The sequence below is a fragment of the Scophthalmus maximus genome, chromosome 6 (assembly GCF_022379125.1).
Source record: "Scophthalmus maximus strain ysfricsl-2021 chromosome 6, ASM2237912v1, whole genome shotgun sequence".
Classification (NCBI taxonomy): domain Eukaryota; kingdom Metazoa; phylum Chordata; class Actinopteri; order Pleuronectiformes; family Scophthalmidae; genus Scophthalmus; species Scophthalmus maximus.
The window spans coordinates 27,041,012-27,057,066 of record NC_061520.1 but is presented as its reverse complement, the minus strand read 5'-3'; the positions used below and the strand labels follow the sequence as shown (position 1 = coordinate 27,057,066).

General features: G+C 41.4%; 1 protein-coding gene across 1 annotated transcript; it reads left to right on the top strand.

Moving 5' to 3' along the window:
* Positions 1-225: 225 nt before the first annotated feature.
* Positions 226-15,770, top strand: LOC118309162 (Krueppel-like factor 15). The gene is made up of 3 exons (XM_035630974.2): positions 226-825; positions 3,454-4,921; positions 13,904-15,770. Exons 2-3 carry the CDS (start codon positions 3,687-3,689, stop codon positions 14,070-14,072), a joined length of 1,404 nt encoding a protein of 467 aa, XP_035486867.1. The 5' UTR covers positions 226-825; positions 3,454-3,686; the 3' UTR covers positions 14,073-15,770.
* Positions 15,771-16,055: the final 285 nt, after the last annotated feature.

Sequence of the window (16,055 nt, the reverse complement as noted above, 5' to 3'; positions counted from 1 at the left end):
GCAATAGGTTACTTTTTGCCTTTCAAAATAATGCATAACCACCATCATTTTAGTGGTCAGCGGGAGTGATGGGACTCTGAGTAAACAGACTTTAACCTCTGTTTTAATCAATACAGTTTTATTATTCCAGTACGAGGCAAACAAACAAGCCTTTTTTTTCTTTTTCCACTCCCTGCATCTTATTTTCTGTTTTTCATTTCAATGTGGTTTGCTTTTGAATTAAGCAAAATTCCACATTGGAGTCATGAAATAAATCTGTCATATTAATCTGACAGATTTATCTCATCATTAATACAGTATCTGATCAAGAATCTGTTTCCAAATGGGATCGTGCACATTTCTTTAAACAGGTGTTATTTATGCCAATGAAAACATCCTGCGTCCTCCACTAGACCATGCAGCTCGACTGATCCGCTTCTATTAACGTCCTCTGCGGTGGTTGTTTGTCATGATTACAGGCTACAACTCTGCTGCACACACGTTGTTCCACGCAGCAGAGCCTCCGTCTGACTGACACGCTGGACTACCCGCCTCCACCGCGCCACCGCCGTCCAATGAGGCTGCGGAGCGGGGACGAGCCTTCAGCAGCAGCCTCTTATTTCTCACTACAGTAGGACCCCGGAGCACACCGCCAGTCATGTGACGGTCATGGTATGGTACAACTCGGCGAGCGCTCAGTCCAGTCGTAAGCTGCTGCTGTTGCCTGGTGTATCTCAAGGGCAAAGCCCTGCTCTCGTAACAGACTGTCCCGTCGGACGCAGCGGATATAAACAAACCCTTCCTGCTCCTTTTGCATTGGACATGTATTTGCTCTGAGTGGACGAGGTGAGTGTGAAGGTTTTTTTTCCTCTCCGGGGGGTGCAGGGTGCGCGTGTTCCCGCTCCGTGCCACAGCCCGTGCTGCAGCGGGCTAGACGAAAACATGTTTACGTTGAGAGCGGAGGCGCGCGCCAACTCGCTGCGCGTTAACGCGCGGGGGAGCGGACGGCCGGGGAACACGGCACACTCGTGTGTGCAGCCCAATGCGGATTACTACGCGGTTGTGGTGAAGCTTTTCAGCAGATTAGCGCAACGGTGTAAATGAATGAACTGAGAGTTTTCCTCTCCTGCTCGCAGCGGCGATTGTGACAGGATTTTTAAATTCCCCGATCCACGCTGCCTGCGAAGTGTGACTAGTTCGAGCCGATGGTGGTTATGTAATTGTTGTTATTACTCTGCAAATACAAAAAGATTGTATTTTATTGAATTAAGTTGGCTAAATTCGGGTTGTTTATAATTCAAAGTTTAGAAGACTTGTGATATTTGTGAATTCAAATCTTTGGTAGAAGAACACCCTGTACGATGAACATGTGCAAGAAATATTCACGTGCCCTAACCTGCAGTCTGCACCTAATGACTGTCATGTAATATGTTTCGACTTGGTTGCTTTAATGCTCTCTAAGGAGTGTAGGTGGTTTTATTCACGCAGCACAGGAGCGCACACTGCTGACTGCTGGCCCATGCGTGTTTTGCGATTATAATGTTGACAGTGTTTTTTTCTTTCCCCCCCCCCCCCCCGCCTGGGTTTACTCTCGGTCACTGAGACCACGTAGGGGCCCCTGTAAAGGGAGGAGGTGGTGGGGGCTCCCTGTTCAAGGAAAATAACCTATTTATGAAGGTCAATTTGAAATGTGATAAAGTTCAAAAGCATTATACAATTTCTTTTATAGACGAGACCAGCTGATACTTGGCCGCCATCAAAAGAAATAAGATTGTTGAAAAACAATCCAAATACTAATCTTTCTTTAAATCCTTAAAGAAAGATAAATCACTTATTTTACCATATTCTACCATGAAATCAACAAATCTCTAGAATGGTACATGAGAATGTAAATTAAAACCACCACATTGTGTGAAAAGCATAAATAAATCAATACATTTATAAATTCAAATCATTAAAATGTTTTTTTTTGGCTTACTTACTGCAGTTGTCGTACAGTAAGCCCTCACTGCTGAACCACATGAAGGGTGTGACACTTATAAAGTCTATAAATACTGTGTTGATGCCACACAGGACTTTAAAAGTAATAGTATTGTAGTGATGTTGTTAGGTAATGATTAGTCCGACTCACCTGATGTGGGGTGTCGGTTCAAGCCTGTCTCCTGGTGCCAATTTCAGGTGCCATTCTCCTCCTCTTCCACTTCCGACCGGTCACCTTTTTTCGAAATTATCTTTGCTTAGGAAATTAGAGAGAGATAACTCTGAGCTGCAACCTGCCTATAAACAATTGACAAGTTTGGACACAGATTTGGATCCTGCAACCACACAGTCGGTATACACCATTCATTGTTTTTTTCTGGTCGCATTTTCTTTGTGGGGAATTTGCATCCCAATGTGCAAATGTTTCACCCAAAGTACTATTTTGCAGGGGCAATGTCATTGCATCCTTTGCTTAGTGCTTCCCAAGACTCAATACAATTGTGATTCATTAAATAAATAAACACAATGGCACTATGGCAGATTGTTAATGGGTGCAGCCAGACCTTTCTCCAGCACTGACAAAGTGCTGTGGAGATAGGTATGGGTACGGTGGAATAGATGATTAAGTATATAGATGATATAGTACCATGTGTTATCTACATGTTTTTATAATATGAACATTTGTGAAACTTTTAGTATTTTGTATATTGTCACATCATATTAAAATTTTTAGAAGGGAACATCACTACTTGTTTGAACTGTGCATAGCTCTTCGATGTCTGTGATAAGGGGTCACAAGTATGGAATATCTGTAAAGGGTTAAGCAGTAACAAAATACTGTACAAAAATACTGTTTAAGTTATGCTTGAAAACTAAATAAGACTGTTGTATAAAAACATCTATGCAAGCAGTTTACTATGACCCATAGTTATGTTTTATTGTTATGCAACCTCTAACGGCCATAGTAATTTTAATGCGAGTAAAGGAGGAAGTTAGCTGCCATGTAGAGAAACAAAGTAGATGGATCGTTCGACATCACACAAGACTTTCACACAGAAGGTCATTTCCTGTCAGCATTTCTTTCATGCATGACCATTTCACAACCATAACTATGTGTTTATTATTGTTACCATGGTGATGAATGTCCGGTACCTCTGCTGCTGTTATGGTCCTACAATGTCATATCCAAGGGTAGGGACAGACAACCTATGTGGTCATATAGGCTGAAATAAGAAATGAACTTGCAAAGCAACCCCTTTTTGTGGTTTTTAATTAATTACGTTTAAAAAAAAAAAAAAGTGGTGTCACTGATATTGTGACGTGACTGCATCTCATACAGGCTGACAGATGGATTATAGACATTTTTAACAGATATTTAATAATTTCATGCTCTTTCTTTTTAAGTCGGGCCATATTTTGAATTTTAGCAGAAGGCACACGTGGGATCAAGATTAACAGACTTCTCTGTGTCTCTGTTTTTATTTTTCTATTTAGACATTGTGTATCCTGACTGGAGACCTTGGATTGTTTCGCTGACGCTTACTTTTTCCAGTCTGAGAGAGAACGGCAGGTGTTTCACTATCTTACACGGGTGGGAAACGTGGCCTTGGTGACCTGGGTTTGTTTGGCCTGACTTTCCAAGCTGCACAAGGAATTGTTCTCTTATAAATCATTCTAAACACAGACTGTGAGTCCAACAAGAGACAGAGGTTTGGCAGTAGCAAGGGATGGTAGATAACTTCCCAGCGACAAAGGATACTTTTCTTCCTTACAGTGGCTCTCCACTGGCCCACTGGCTGTCTAACATGGTGACAGACCTGGGGTCCTACCAGGTGATGCCATCCCCACTTTCGGAAGACGAACTGAGCGAGTCGTCCAGCCCTCGTTCCTGCTCTAGCCCGGACTCACAGGTGCTCAGCTCAAGCTATGGCAGCAATTCCAGTGCTGAGAGCCAGGATAGCATCCTGGACCACATGCTGTCCCAGGCCTCTTTGGGAGGTTCTAACAGTGTCCTTGCTGGGTCTGTGGCACCTATACCTTTATCCACTTTCCTCTGGGACTCACGGAGAGATGAGCCCTACAAACGTGAGCCAGTAAAGGAGGAACATTTTGATTTCCTCAACTGGTCCAATGTGGAGACAGAGAAACAACTTGGAGTGTCCTTTCAGCCCACTCTGGAAGAGATTGAAGAATTCCTGGAGGAGAATATGGAGGTAGTGACAATGAAGCAGGAGATCCGAGTGGGTTGCCCAGAGTTGGGAGTGGGACTGGAGGAATCTCTTGGTCTAGAAGTTGGCCTCCAGTGGTGCAAGGAGGCATCCTCTGATCATAAGCTAGAGCCAGAGGCAAAGTATTCAGACCAAACTGTTCCCAGCACCACTGACCTGGCCTCTGCTGCTTCCAGTGAGACCAAAGCTACATTAGTTAACCCCACACATGAGTCCAGATCAGGGGCCAAAAACACATCAGTCAACAAACCTTTATCAACAGACAGTGGTAATAGCAGTAGTGGAATGCCTGTCATCCTGCAGATTCAGCCCCTTCAGATCAAGCAGGAGCCCACAGTAGTACCAGTAGCTCAGCCCCCACAGCTTCCCACAGCAACAGACATCAAAATTGCACAGCTGCTAGTCAACATCCAAGGTCAGACCTTTGCGCTGGTGCCCCATATTGTGCCCTCCTCTAACTTTAACATCTCGTCCAAGTTTGTACGCATTGCACCTGTCCCAATTGCAGCCAAGCCTCTTGGGCTTGGGGATAGCTCAGGCAGCCTGGGATCAGGAATTCTTACTGGAGGTCAAAAGTTCCAGAAGAATCCAGTGGCGGATCTTATCAAAATGCACAAATGTACTTTTCCTGGCTGCACCAAGATGTACACCAAGAGCAGTCACCTCAAGGCCCACCTGAGGAGACACACAGGGGAAAAGCCATTCGCCTGCAACTGGCAGGGCTGTGGATGGAGGTGGGTACTGTGGAGCAGTGTGTGAATTGACTGAGCGTATGTGTGTCTACATTCATTTAAATATGCAGGACAATGGCTGACAACACAAACCCTTCACAGACAGAATTATCTCTGCCCAAGCAAAATTACTTTCTTTTTATGTTTATTTGTTTGTTATCTTAGGGGATTAGACTAAGTGATTGAGTCATATTTATGACTGGTTATATAAAGCCTGTTTAAAGATCAATAATAAAATCAGACAGCAGGCTGTTTTAAAGGGGCTTAACCCCCCATTAGTTGGTGTGTCCTGGAAGCAGCCATTAGTACATTCAATTCAATTCAATTCAATTTTATTTGTATAGCGCCATATCACAACATACATTGTCTCAAGGCACTTTACATAGTGATGTCAATATTACAATATTACAGGGAGCAAAGCACTTGGCGATGGTGGAGAGAAAAAAACTCCCTTTTAACAGGAAGAAATCTCTGACAGAACCGGACTCAGTTGCAGGCGGTCATCTGTCTCGACCGGTTGGGGTGAGGAGAGAAATGGGGAAGAGAGGAGAGGTGGGCAGAAAGAGGGTGGGAGGAGAGACAGTAGGAGAGAAGAGAGAGAGAGAGGACAGTTGTACAACCCCCGCTTTAATCTCTACCAGACTGATAATTATAATAAAAAAATACAATTATGCTGTTGTTATTATTAGTGATGATATTAATGATAATAATAATAATTACAATAATAATGACAGGTTTGGATCCTGCAGCTCTGCGATCAGAGATCTACTAGGAGAGAGAGAAAACAGAGTTAGTGACATGTAATGTAAATACATGGGGGCAGAGAGAGAGAGAAAAAGGGAGAAGGAGAGAGAGAGAGAGAGAAGGAGAGAGCGGGGGAGGGAGAGAGATGCTCATGATATAAGTACCCCAGCAGTCTAGGCCTATAGCAGCATAATAAAGAAATGGTTTATTAAACACCTGAGCAGCTCTAACTATAAGCTCTATCAAAGAGGAAGGTTTTAAGTTTAACTTTAAATGTAGAGAGGGTGTCTGCCTCCCTGACACAAACTGGGAGCTGGTTCCAGAGGAGAGGAGCCTGGTGGCTGAAGGCTCTGCCTCCCATTCTACTTTTACAGACTCTGGGAACCACAAGTAGTCCTGCGTTTACAGAGCAAAGTGATCTATTGGGATATATGAAACTATGAGCCCTTTAAGATATGATGGAGATTGATTATTAAGGGCTTTGTATTTTGAATTCTATTCTGAATTTTACAGGAAGCCAATGCAGAGATTCTAACACTGAAGAAATATGATCTCATTTTCTAGTTCCTGTCAGAACTCGTGCCGCGGCATTTTGGATTAACTGACTTATTGGGGCATCCTAACAGTAATGAATTACAGTAGTCCAGTCTAGAAGTGACAAATGCATGACCTAGTTTTTCAGCATCCTTTTGAGGAACATTAGGAATAATGTTCTTGATATTGCGCAGGTGAAAGAAGGCTAACCTAGAGACTTGTTTTATGTGTGAGTCAAAGGACATGTCCTGGTCAAAGGTAACTCCAAGGTTTCTCACAGTAGAGCTGGAGGCCAAGGTAATGCCATCCAAGGTAACTATATGATCAGATAATGTTTCTCTGAGGTGTTTAGGACCGAGTATAATGACCTCAGTTTTTTCTGAATTTAGAAGAAAAAAATTATAAGTCATCTAGGCCTTTATGTCTTTAAGACAGTCCTGAAGTTTGTCTACCTGATTAGTTTCATCTGGCTTTATAGATAAATACAGCTGGGTATCAACAGCGTAGCAATGGAAATTGATGTGGTGTTTTCTTATAATATTGCCTAAAGGAAGCATATATAAAGTGAAAAGTATCAGTCCCAGTACAGAACCTTGTAGATTTGTTGTTAATGTTAACAAACTGAAATCTATCAGATAAGTAGGACTTAAACCATTCTAGTGCAGTTCCTTTAATTCAAATGTGTTCTAGTCTCTTTAGCAGAATTTTGTGATTGATGGTATCAAATGCAGCACTAAGATCTAATAGGATGAGAATAGAAACATGTGTCCACTGTGTGAGGCCATGAGAAGGTCGTTGGTAACCTTCAGTAGTGCATGTTACATGTCAGTGGGACATTTGTATGTGCTGTACATAGTGTCATGTTGCTTGTGCAGATTTTAACCGACACTTGAACTGACCTGTCACTTTGAGGGACATCTATTAGCACCCCACCACCACCACTACCACCACCACTAACATGAATGTCATTGTTAGTAAAAAGGTTCATTACAATGGAAGCAAAACTTCCCTATGTTTTTGTTAGAAGAGTGTTAACAAAATGTTTCAGCAACGATACTGGAAGCACAAAGTTTTACAAAGATCCGTTAACGAAAAGTCGAGTGAAGATACCCCTTTTTTGAATAGAACTTTAATGGCTGTCATGCAGCCTTGTATGTGTTAATTGCAATAATGTGAGGCGGAAGGCTTGCTTGCACAGTCACACCTCTTGTCAGGCAGTGAGATATCTGGGATGTACAAGAATACCTAGGATGTCTTTTTTTAAGGATGTAAACTAAAATGGGACTGAATGTATGGACATGGGCACCTCCCGTTGAGACTCGACAGCTGTGCAGTTGCCGGGGCAGTATGAGTACATGTGTGTATGTGTATTTTTTGTATGCTAAGTATAAAGCAGCAAGATCTAATTTGGAACCTTTTGTGTGTAACGGAGAAAGGCAGAGAGAGTGAACTTAGATGTCTTCATCAGGGAGACCATTTCTTTGCTCATTAAAGCATTTTGAGCTGCCAGAGTTGAACTGAGTTCAGCAAGTGAGACTGACTCCACTGCAGTGTGACAACAAATCCATTTTTTTGTTAGAATGACCGCGAAAGTCAGTGCCAGCAAATATATGTAAATGATAAAACAATGTAATTGAATGAATGTAGGTATTTTAATTCATGACACCTCCATGGCTTCGGAGTTACAAGCTAACTGGTGAATTCATATGTTTTACTGACTTTCAGTTAGTGCTGTGCTTATCTGTTCAGTGTTTCTCACACATATAATGTACTCTGCTTTAAGAAAGAGAACATCTGCAACCAAATCTACTGATAGGACATCAGTAGTGGTGTCTTGGTAGGTGGGTGTACTGTAGTGTCAGTGGACCCCACTCCCCCTGGATGCCCAACCTACAGCTTGTTTTGTTTTGAAGTAATGTACTCTAATGAGGAATGTTACTGTATACATTTACTTAAGTACATTACTTAGATACATTAATGGTAATTGTACATAACTGATATGTTTCCAATTTGGCCAACATTACACAGGGAAATACAGTATTCTACTTTTTACTTCACTGTGGTTACTTTAAGACTTTATTCATTCATAAAATAGCTAAAATTATCTCCAACTCAATCAACAACAACAGTAAAAGGTTGCTTATATGTGAATGTATAAGTAGTAACAATTAAATTAATATACTAATATTGCAGTGTCCCCCAGTAAGAAGAACTACACTGTGGGCCATAATCCCTGCTGTTAGCAAACCTGTTATCTTTGCTGTTAGCTCTCTCAACTAGTTTCTAGCTGACTCTCAAACTTCCACTCACTCCACTCACAGCCAATCACAGATATTTCGTCACAGCTTCCAAGCTTATAACACGTTCATTGACACGCTGAAAATCTCAATAAGTAACATACAGCTTTTTATTTTAGCTCAGCTTCTATTGTACTGCTATTCATTAAATACTTTATTATGATTGCTGGTTGGTTCAAAGATGCGCATTGACATGATTTTGTAGGACTTTTTTTTGGTAGGTAGTAAATCCCCTCCCCTGGGGATATGCTGTATTCCTGCATCTATGCACCACTACACCTATAAAGATGTATATATATATATACATCCATCAATCCATGGTCTACCGCTTTATCCATTTAAGGGTCGCGGGGGGGCTGGAGCCAATCCCGGCTAACATTGGGCGAGAGGGTACACCCTGGACAGGTCGCCAGCCTATTGCAGGGCCACATACAGAGAAAAACAACCATTCTCACACTGGTCAAACACTGGTTTGAACCGGGATTCGAACCCAGAACCTGGGTTATATATATATATATATATATTTTTTTTTTTATTATCATTTTTTTTTTCTTATTATTTTTTTTTTTTTCTGGATGAATTCAGAAACAATTGTGAAAATGTTGTGATCTTGATTGCAATGCAAGTGATGTGAATTTTCTCTGATTGGCAACTGAGGGTCATGGGTATTGTAGTTTTTTTTTAGCTATTTGCCATAGCAAACATGATCATTCATAAAAGAAAACATACATCAGCTCTACTTGGGTGACCTGCCCTGGTAGATCAAATCACTTGTTTCTTTTGGTAAATCTTACATTTAGAATGCCTCATTTCACTCTTCAAACGAAATACATTTGGCCACAAACCTGTCTGAGCTACGCTGCACTATCTGAGTAGGGATTTGCAGCCACCTAGCTATCGTCTGCTGATCACCTGTATGTGAGGCGTTTAGAGAAAATTGACAAGTTCTAACATCTGTATGTTACAACTTTAGGGGAAAGTTGTATATTATGGCCACAGAGAATAACCTGGGTTACACTCTTCTCCTTTACACTACATGACTCTACATGTCAGCGATGAGCAGAGCTGCACCACCCACCACCCCCTGTAAATGCTCAACCTGTGGGAAAAACAGCTCCTCACACTTTGCACATCTGTGATTATTACTTGATTGAACTTTATTTTCATTTTATGAAGTTAACTTGAATGCATGCTCTTTTTGCAGCCAATGGTGATACGATTTTGAGCATTACATTTTTTTAATAATCTATACATATATAGGCCAATACTAGCAAATGTCTGTTTTCCACTTCCCAAAAAATGTTTACTTCCAAGCTGAACTGACCAAGAGTTTATTTTTTATAAGAAACAAAGAGCAACACAATAACTGCAACTACTGAGTTGAACAGATGATAGAAATCCATCTTCTGGAGCTGGTCACAGAGCTGTTCTGATGAAGTGTATAGGTACTGTTTTAAATCACATCCCATGAATACAGCTGACCCAAAATCTTCAACTGGAATTATTTCAACCAGAATGAAAGAATGTGCATGTAGCTATTTATAAACCCTCCTCTGCATCAGGCTCTGTGTTATCATTAATATCTCATAAAAGCTTTGTGTAGGTCCATGACTATAGAACCAAACTGGCAACCTGCCACCTGTTCTTGTCATGCTGTACAAGTTTGTCCTAATACATGAGGGGAGCAATCTGTGCGGTAGTAATCCAGGCTCTGTGTTCTGATAAACAAAGGTCTCTTGTCTGTACACAAAAGGCAGGATCTAGTTTGGATGGAAGTGACCGTGCGCGCGCGCGTGTGTGTGTGTGTGTGTGTGTGTGTGTGTGTGTGTAACACACTGTATGTGATTGGGTAAATGAGGGGGCCGACCAAAGGAAAAAAAAGTCTGGGAGATGCAATCGAATGGAGTGAGCAGCCGAGAGTAACTGAGATTTTTAGTTTTGCACACTATCACTTGAAGGGGTGAGTGAGGAAGTGGAGCGAACAAACACAAAGCATTGAATAGTTACCATGACTGTGGGCTAGGAACGTCCAGGCTGCCATGCTGCATGAAAGGGGAGAGAGGGATCAGTCAAGGTTCCCCACATGGAATGGGAGGAAAAGAGAGGGAATGTTAGAGGGAATGGATTGTGCTACTGTATATTCAAATGTTTGAAAAAGAACAATGTCAGCCCAGACGCAGCTAAATTTACAGTGCAGAGTCTCTTCCAGGAAGATTGACTTAACAGAAATTGTTGCACTTAAAGCTAAGTAGATTGTGTTTCTGATCAGATTAGATCTGAATATTGTCACATCAGATATCCGAATCATTCTCATGTCATTAGGTCAATGGCTAAACTAATGCACTAAAGAGTAAATACTTAAATGGATGCTGTCAAGATTTGGGACCTAACATTTGGTAACTATTGGTGTTTTTGTAACGTGGCAGGAAAATTCATAGACTTTTAAAATGAATAATCATAAACTTTAAAAGACTGTGGTTGGTTTTAACCTCACATTGGCCATGGAAAAGAAGTTGCTGTTGGGAAATGTGCACCATGTTTTAGCACAATACACACTAGAATAATTCAGGTCTTAAACTGCATTTTGACACAAGGCCTCTATAAAATCCCCAAAAACCAAATTAACCTGGTGCTGGAGATTGAAGGGCCATTTTTTCCACAATTGGTTATTGACCCTTGTCCTGTGACTGGATTTATTTTTCTGCTAGAGAAAATTATTCCTGCTGTAGTTGTTATGACATTGGGGCAAATGTATTTGTGCAGGGAATCAGGAAGAACTGCAGTGATTATATTTTGCTTACTGATATAAATGATGGCTTAATGGTAAAAACATGCAGTACAGAGGATTTCTATGTTGCATATTTTTGACATTAGTAAGATTAAATATATTTTTTAGGCTTTGTCTAAAACCAAGACCCAAAGCTTCTGAGCAATGTGATAACTTAACTATAGACAACACAGAAAATCCATCAGGTGGAAATGATCTACAGTTGGTTCATTGTCGTCTTGTGGTTGCATACCTGTGGCATCCAGGCATATTACACTTACAACCATGTCTGTCCAGACCAATATAATAAATGTAGTGTAGACTTTGAAAGAATGCAATGATTGGTATATATAGGCCTTAATAAATGAATTAATTCTGAAGTTATGACCAAATTGTGTGTTGTGACCTCGACTTTTGACCACCAAATTCTAATCAGGACATCCTTGGATCTAAGTGAATGTTTGTGCCAGATATAATGAAACTCCCTCTGGGCATTTACTGATAAACTGTGTTCACAAATTGTGAGGTCACAGTGACGTTGACTTGTGACACTTGACCAGCAAAATGTAAATGCTGTATCCTTGATTCCAAGTGAACCTCTGTACCAAGTTTTAAGTACTTCCCTCACAGCGTTCTTGAGATATCACATTCACAACAGTCGGATGGACGCACGGGTGGACAATAAAAACACAATGCCAGGAGGCGCCAAGTTTCCCAGGGCGGTTTCATAAAGAGCACGAGATGAAGCCCATGCATTGTTACTCAACTCTTTCAAGCTAACTGTCAGTGTAATGAAGCCAGGGTCTCACTTGGTGGGGTTGGATGGGCTGGTGTATGTGTGGACTTGCTTTTCCTCCCAACCTGCTTGTCCAGATTCCGACTGAGGATCAGTCTGAATTGTTTGTCTTTATGGATGGTTTTTAATCTGCAGAAATCTATTAACAATTATTCAGACTTGAAGTCACATGAAATGTAAACAAATCCCTTTAATAGAGAGCAAGCTGCTTCAAATTGATGCTGTTGGGACTGAAAGGGGATGAAGCGTTATAAATCCTGTCACTGTTTTCTCCGACAGTTTTGTTCTCTCACATAGCAACAGATCCAAACCAGATGTTGGAATGTCAGACTCCAGAGTGGCAGTGATAATGTTACTGTTTACATCATGAGACCATCTATACACACTACTTAAACCAGTTTGTGGATCAGATTTGGATGCACACAGTTTACTGGAAGGCAGTGCATTATGTGAAACATTTGGCAAAGCCAATAACCTGTTTATTTTTCTTGTATGAAATTTCACCCCATGTCCATCCTGCGATGATGACTCTGACTTCCCACTCCACTGAACAGTAAAGATATCCTGAGATATTTGTGCTGGTTCCCATGGGATCCCAACCATACAGTCCTCCAGGTTGTTACTTGATTCAAAGGACTAGTAAGCATGGGGTATGTGTTTTAGGTGCTTTTAGAATGTTGTTACTGGCAGTGTCTCTCTCTATGAACTGTTGTCTGAGGCTTCATGTACCTTAATCGCGTGTATTATTGCTACAGCATTACTTGAGCCCTTAGCTGTAAGCCTTTTTTATCAGCGTGTGACTGAGAGTACAGCAGGTTTATACTGCAGCAACCTATGTGTCGTTGCTTAATTACAGTGTGCGATAGTATCAATTCATCATCTTGTCAGGTCAGCGGAGCAACATCTGGGATGCAGAGTGTGGCTGGGGACTGTCAGTTTCAGAGAACTAGGTTGCTGGGAAGAAGCCCCCTAGCAGTCATCCCTGTAGCTCCAGCCAAGTAGAGTTAGCCTCACATGCCAACCCTGCTGCTGCTGCGACGGTTTGCTTGACCAAAGGATTTGCAGGTGACTTGTAGCATCAACCTATGAAGTCATAACAAATAATAATGCTTTGAAAAAGGCTTGATGATAAAGGGCCGCCTGTCACAGCCATCTGATCTGTGTTGGGGAGAATCTGGGAGGTTGCCATAGCAAGATCCAAAATAACAGTGCGAGAGCGATGGAAAGATCAAGGTTTTCGTTTTTCTTCTTGCATCATGCTCGCTGGGTGATTGTCAAGTTAAGTGCTGTTAAATATCTCCAGTGCACTCTTACAGCAATGTTGATGCCAAGATAAAAATGTTTTTGTCACGTCCACTGTCAGTTGTTTTTTCAGAGGAGCCGAGATGAATAGTTTCCTTGTGAACAGAACAGTTTGAGGATGGATTATGTGTGGTTTGACACAAGTGGAGTGGATCAACTTTAACACATCTGAGACAATCCCTAATTTAGGGATTAGAAAATCTTTTACATCTAACCCTAACTCCTAATCCCTTTACTCAAGGTGGTGCAGTGTTCAGCACTGTTTCCTCACAGCAAGAACGTACTGGGTTCCGGGTGCAACAAGGGACTTTTTGTGAGGAGTTTGCATGTTCTTCCTGTGTTTGCATGGGTTTTCTCTGGGTTCCCTGGCTTTCTCCCACAGTCCCAACACATACAGTTTAAGTTAATTGGAGATTCATTTCAGTCCTGTAAATGACTGGCGACCTGTTCAGGCTGTTTATGCTGGTGTGTAAATGTGTAATCAGATTCATGACTCATGTCCACACACCTCAGACTCTGAATATGTCTCTTCTTCTTTATCCCAGGTTTTCACGGTCAGATGAGCTGTCGCGACACCGGCGGTCCCACTCGGGGGTCAAACCCTACCAGTGTTCTGTATGCGAGAAGAAGTTTGCCCGCAGCGACCACCTCTCAAAACACATCAAAGTCCACCGTTTCCCACGAAGCAACCGGACTGTTCGCGCAGCAAACTGACACCCTGCTCATATTATTGGGTTCATTGGAAAACGCTGGGATCACTCTTATACAGTCACTCTCGTGAATGTGAACGTACGGGTCTGTGCACACACTTTTTGGCCTTCATCAAGTCAAAAATGAATACATGAGTGGAACAGTTTGCTTTTTATTTCAGCAGTCTGTGATTGTTCTAAGTTATTGTAAAAAAAAGCAAGCCAACACAGTTGACCATCCTGTCTGTGATTAGCTGACGGTTGTTATTGCTGTTGGCGCTTTGGTATGTTTGTTCTGTCCTTATCTCCTGCCTCAGCAGAAGATAAATTTATTTTTAATTCAGTCGGGATTATGTGGTTGATTGGGTGATAGCCTTGTCTGTCCATTCTACCTGGATTAAAACAGCTGCCTTTTATCTTCCTGAAAGCTGCCACTGTCTTGCACATTCCTCATCTTATGCAATGTTAAGGAAGTTTGACTGAAGTTCACTGGGATCCCCATTAGCTACTATCAGAGTTATAACGAGTCTCCCTGGGCTCCACAGGCCTGTGAGGGGTCTATGTCCTACTTTTTTTATTTTAAGTTCATTGACAGAAAAGGTGGATCGTGTATTTGTCATTCAACGTGGTGTTGATTTACAGGGAGAGAACTATAGTACTATAAAAACTTAAACTACTGATTAGCTAAGAAAGTAAAGGGAAATTTTTAAACAAGCTTCCAGGACTCCGCTCACGTTTTTACAGCAGCTCTGTAAAGCTGCTGAGACGCAAGAAGGAGAATGACAGCGCAACACAATAAATGCAAAAAAAAGTGAAACACAACTAAAAGGCTAAGCGCACTTTTGATCAGTGTTAAGTGTTTATTGTTGTTGTTTTTATTAAGCTATAAACTGTACCTACATGCTGGTATTTGTTTGCTTTTCTGGCCTTAACTGTACCACAAAGCTAAAAGGTTTTTGGAAATCAGGCTTTTCAGTGATGCACATTTCAGGTGACTGTTCAAATGGTGTCATGACATGGCCCGTGTCTCTATGTGCACAGCCGCAGAACTGAATGTCTCAGTCTGCAATTAGTTTTATTTGAACTACTAGTTTTCTGACAACTTGACACAAAAGCTGCCTCAGCTCTGCTTTATCTGTTACTGTAGACACCTTGGACAGCCTTCCACCTCAGCTGGCAGTTATGTTATGCTGGGATGGCATCAGTGGACACACAACATACCACGGTGCTGAACTACAGGGAGAACCTGCTTAATGGGATATGTAGTCACAACAACCTTCGTGAGGCCAAGACAAACACCCTAATTGCCCTCAAACATTATTTGATACGTGTAGTAGCCCTGTTGTGAATATGTAGGGGAGTGGCGGTGCCGTCCATGCTTCGTTCATATATGTAAATGGACAACAAGCGGGGTACACAACATTGAGCATCATTCCTTTCATTAAATTTTTGAATTGTCAATGCTTGTGTGAACACAGGTGTTTAATCACATCCTATGAATGTATGTAAATATGCAGGAGTGTACATCACTGCATCCGGGAATAGACACAGATGATTCTGATACCATATCCTAAAACAAATGAGTGGTTGTGCAGATTTGTAGTTTAAACCTAAATGTGTACATAACTTAACATTTCAGTACATATGAATATATTATATATATTTTTTATTTTTCTTTGTTCTATCCAAGATGCATTTACAAATAAAAGTGAAAAGAAGCAAACATGTCGATATTTTCTTTAAGTACTGTCAGACCAACACTATGAGTGATGTCAAATTGTACTCTGAGTGGTGTCAGACTTTAGAGGACACTGAGTTTAAAAGGTTTTGGTATCCACCCTATATTTCACTATACTCATTATCATCACCACTCCATCCCAGTAGTACTGAGCTTCCCTGTTGGGAGTGATGAGGTTACAGCCTAGACACCAATGATTCTACACATTCTACATTCACATTTTAATCCATTCCACATGAGCCGGCTGGCTGAAAGGTAATTATTACTTAT

What these genes read in the sequence shown, in the direction of transcription:
- LOC118309162 (XM_035630974.2), top strand. Translation starts at nt 3,687, where the DNA reads ATGGTAGATAACTTCCCAGCGACAAAGGATACTTTTCTTCCTTACAGT. An exon ending in TGGCAGGGCTGTGGATGGAG is followed by an intron (nt 4,922 to 13,903) that starts GTGGGTACTGTG and finishes TCTTTATCCCAG; the next exon opens with GTTTTCACGGTCAGATGAGC.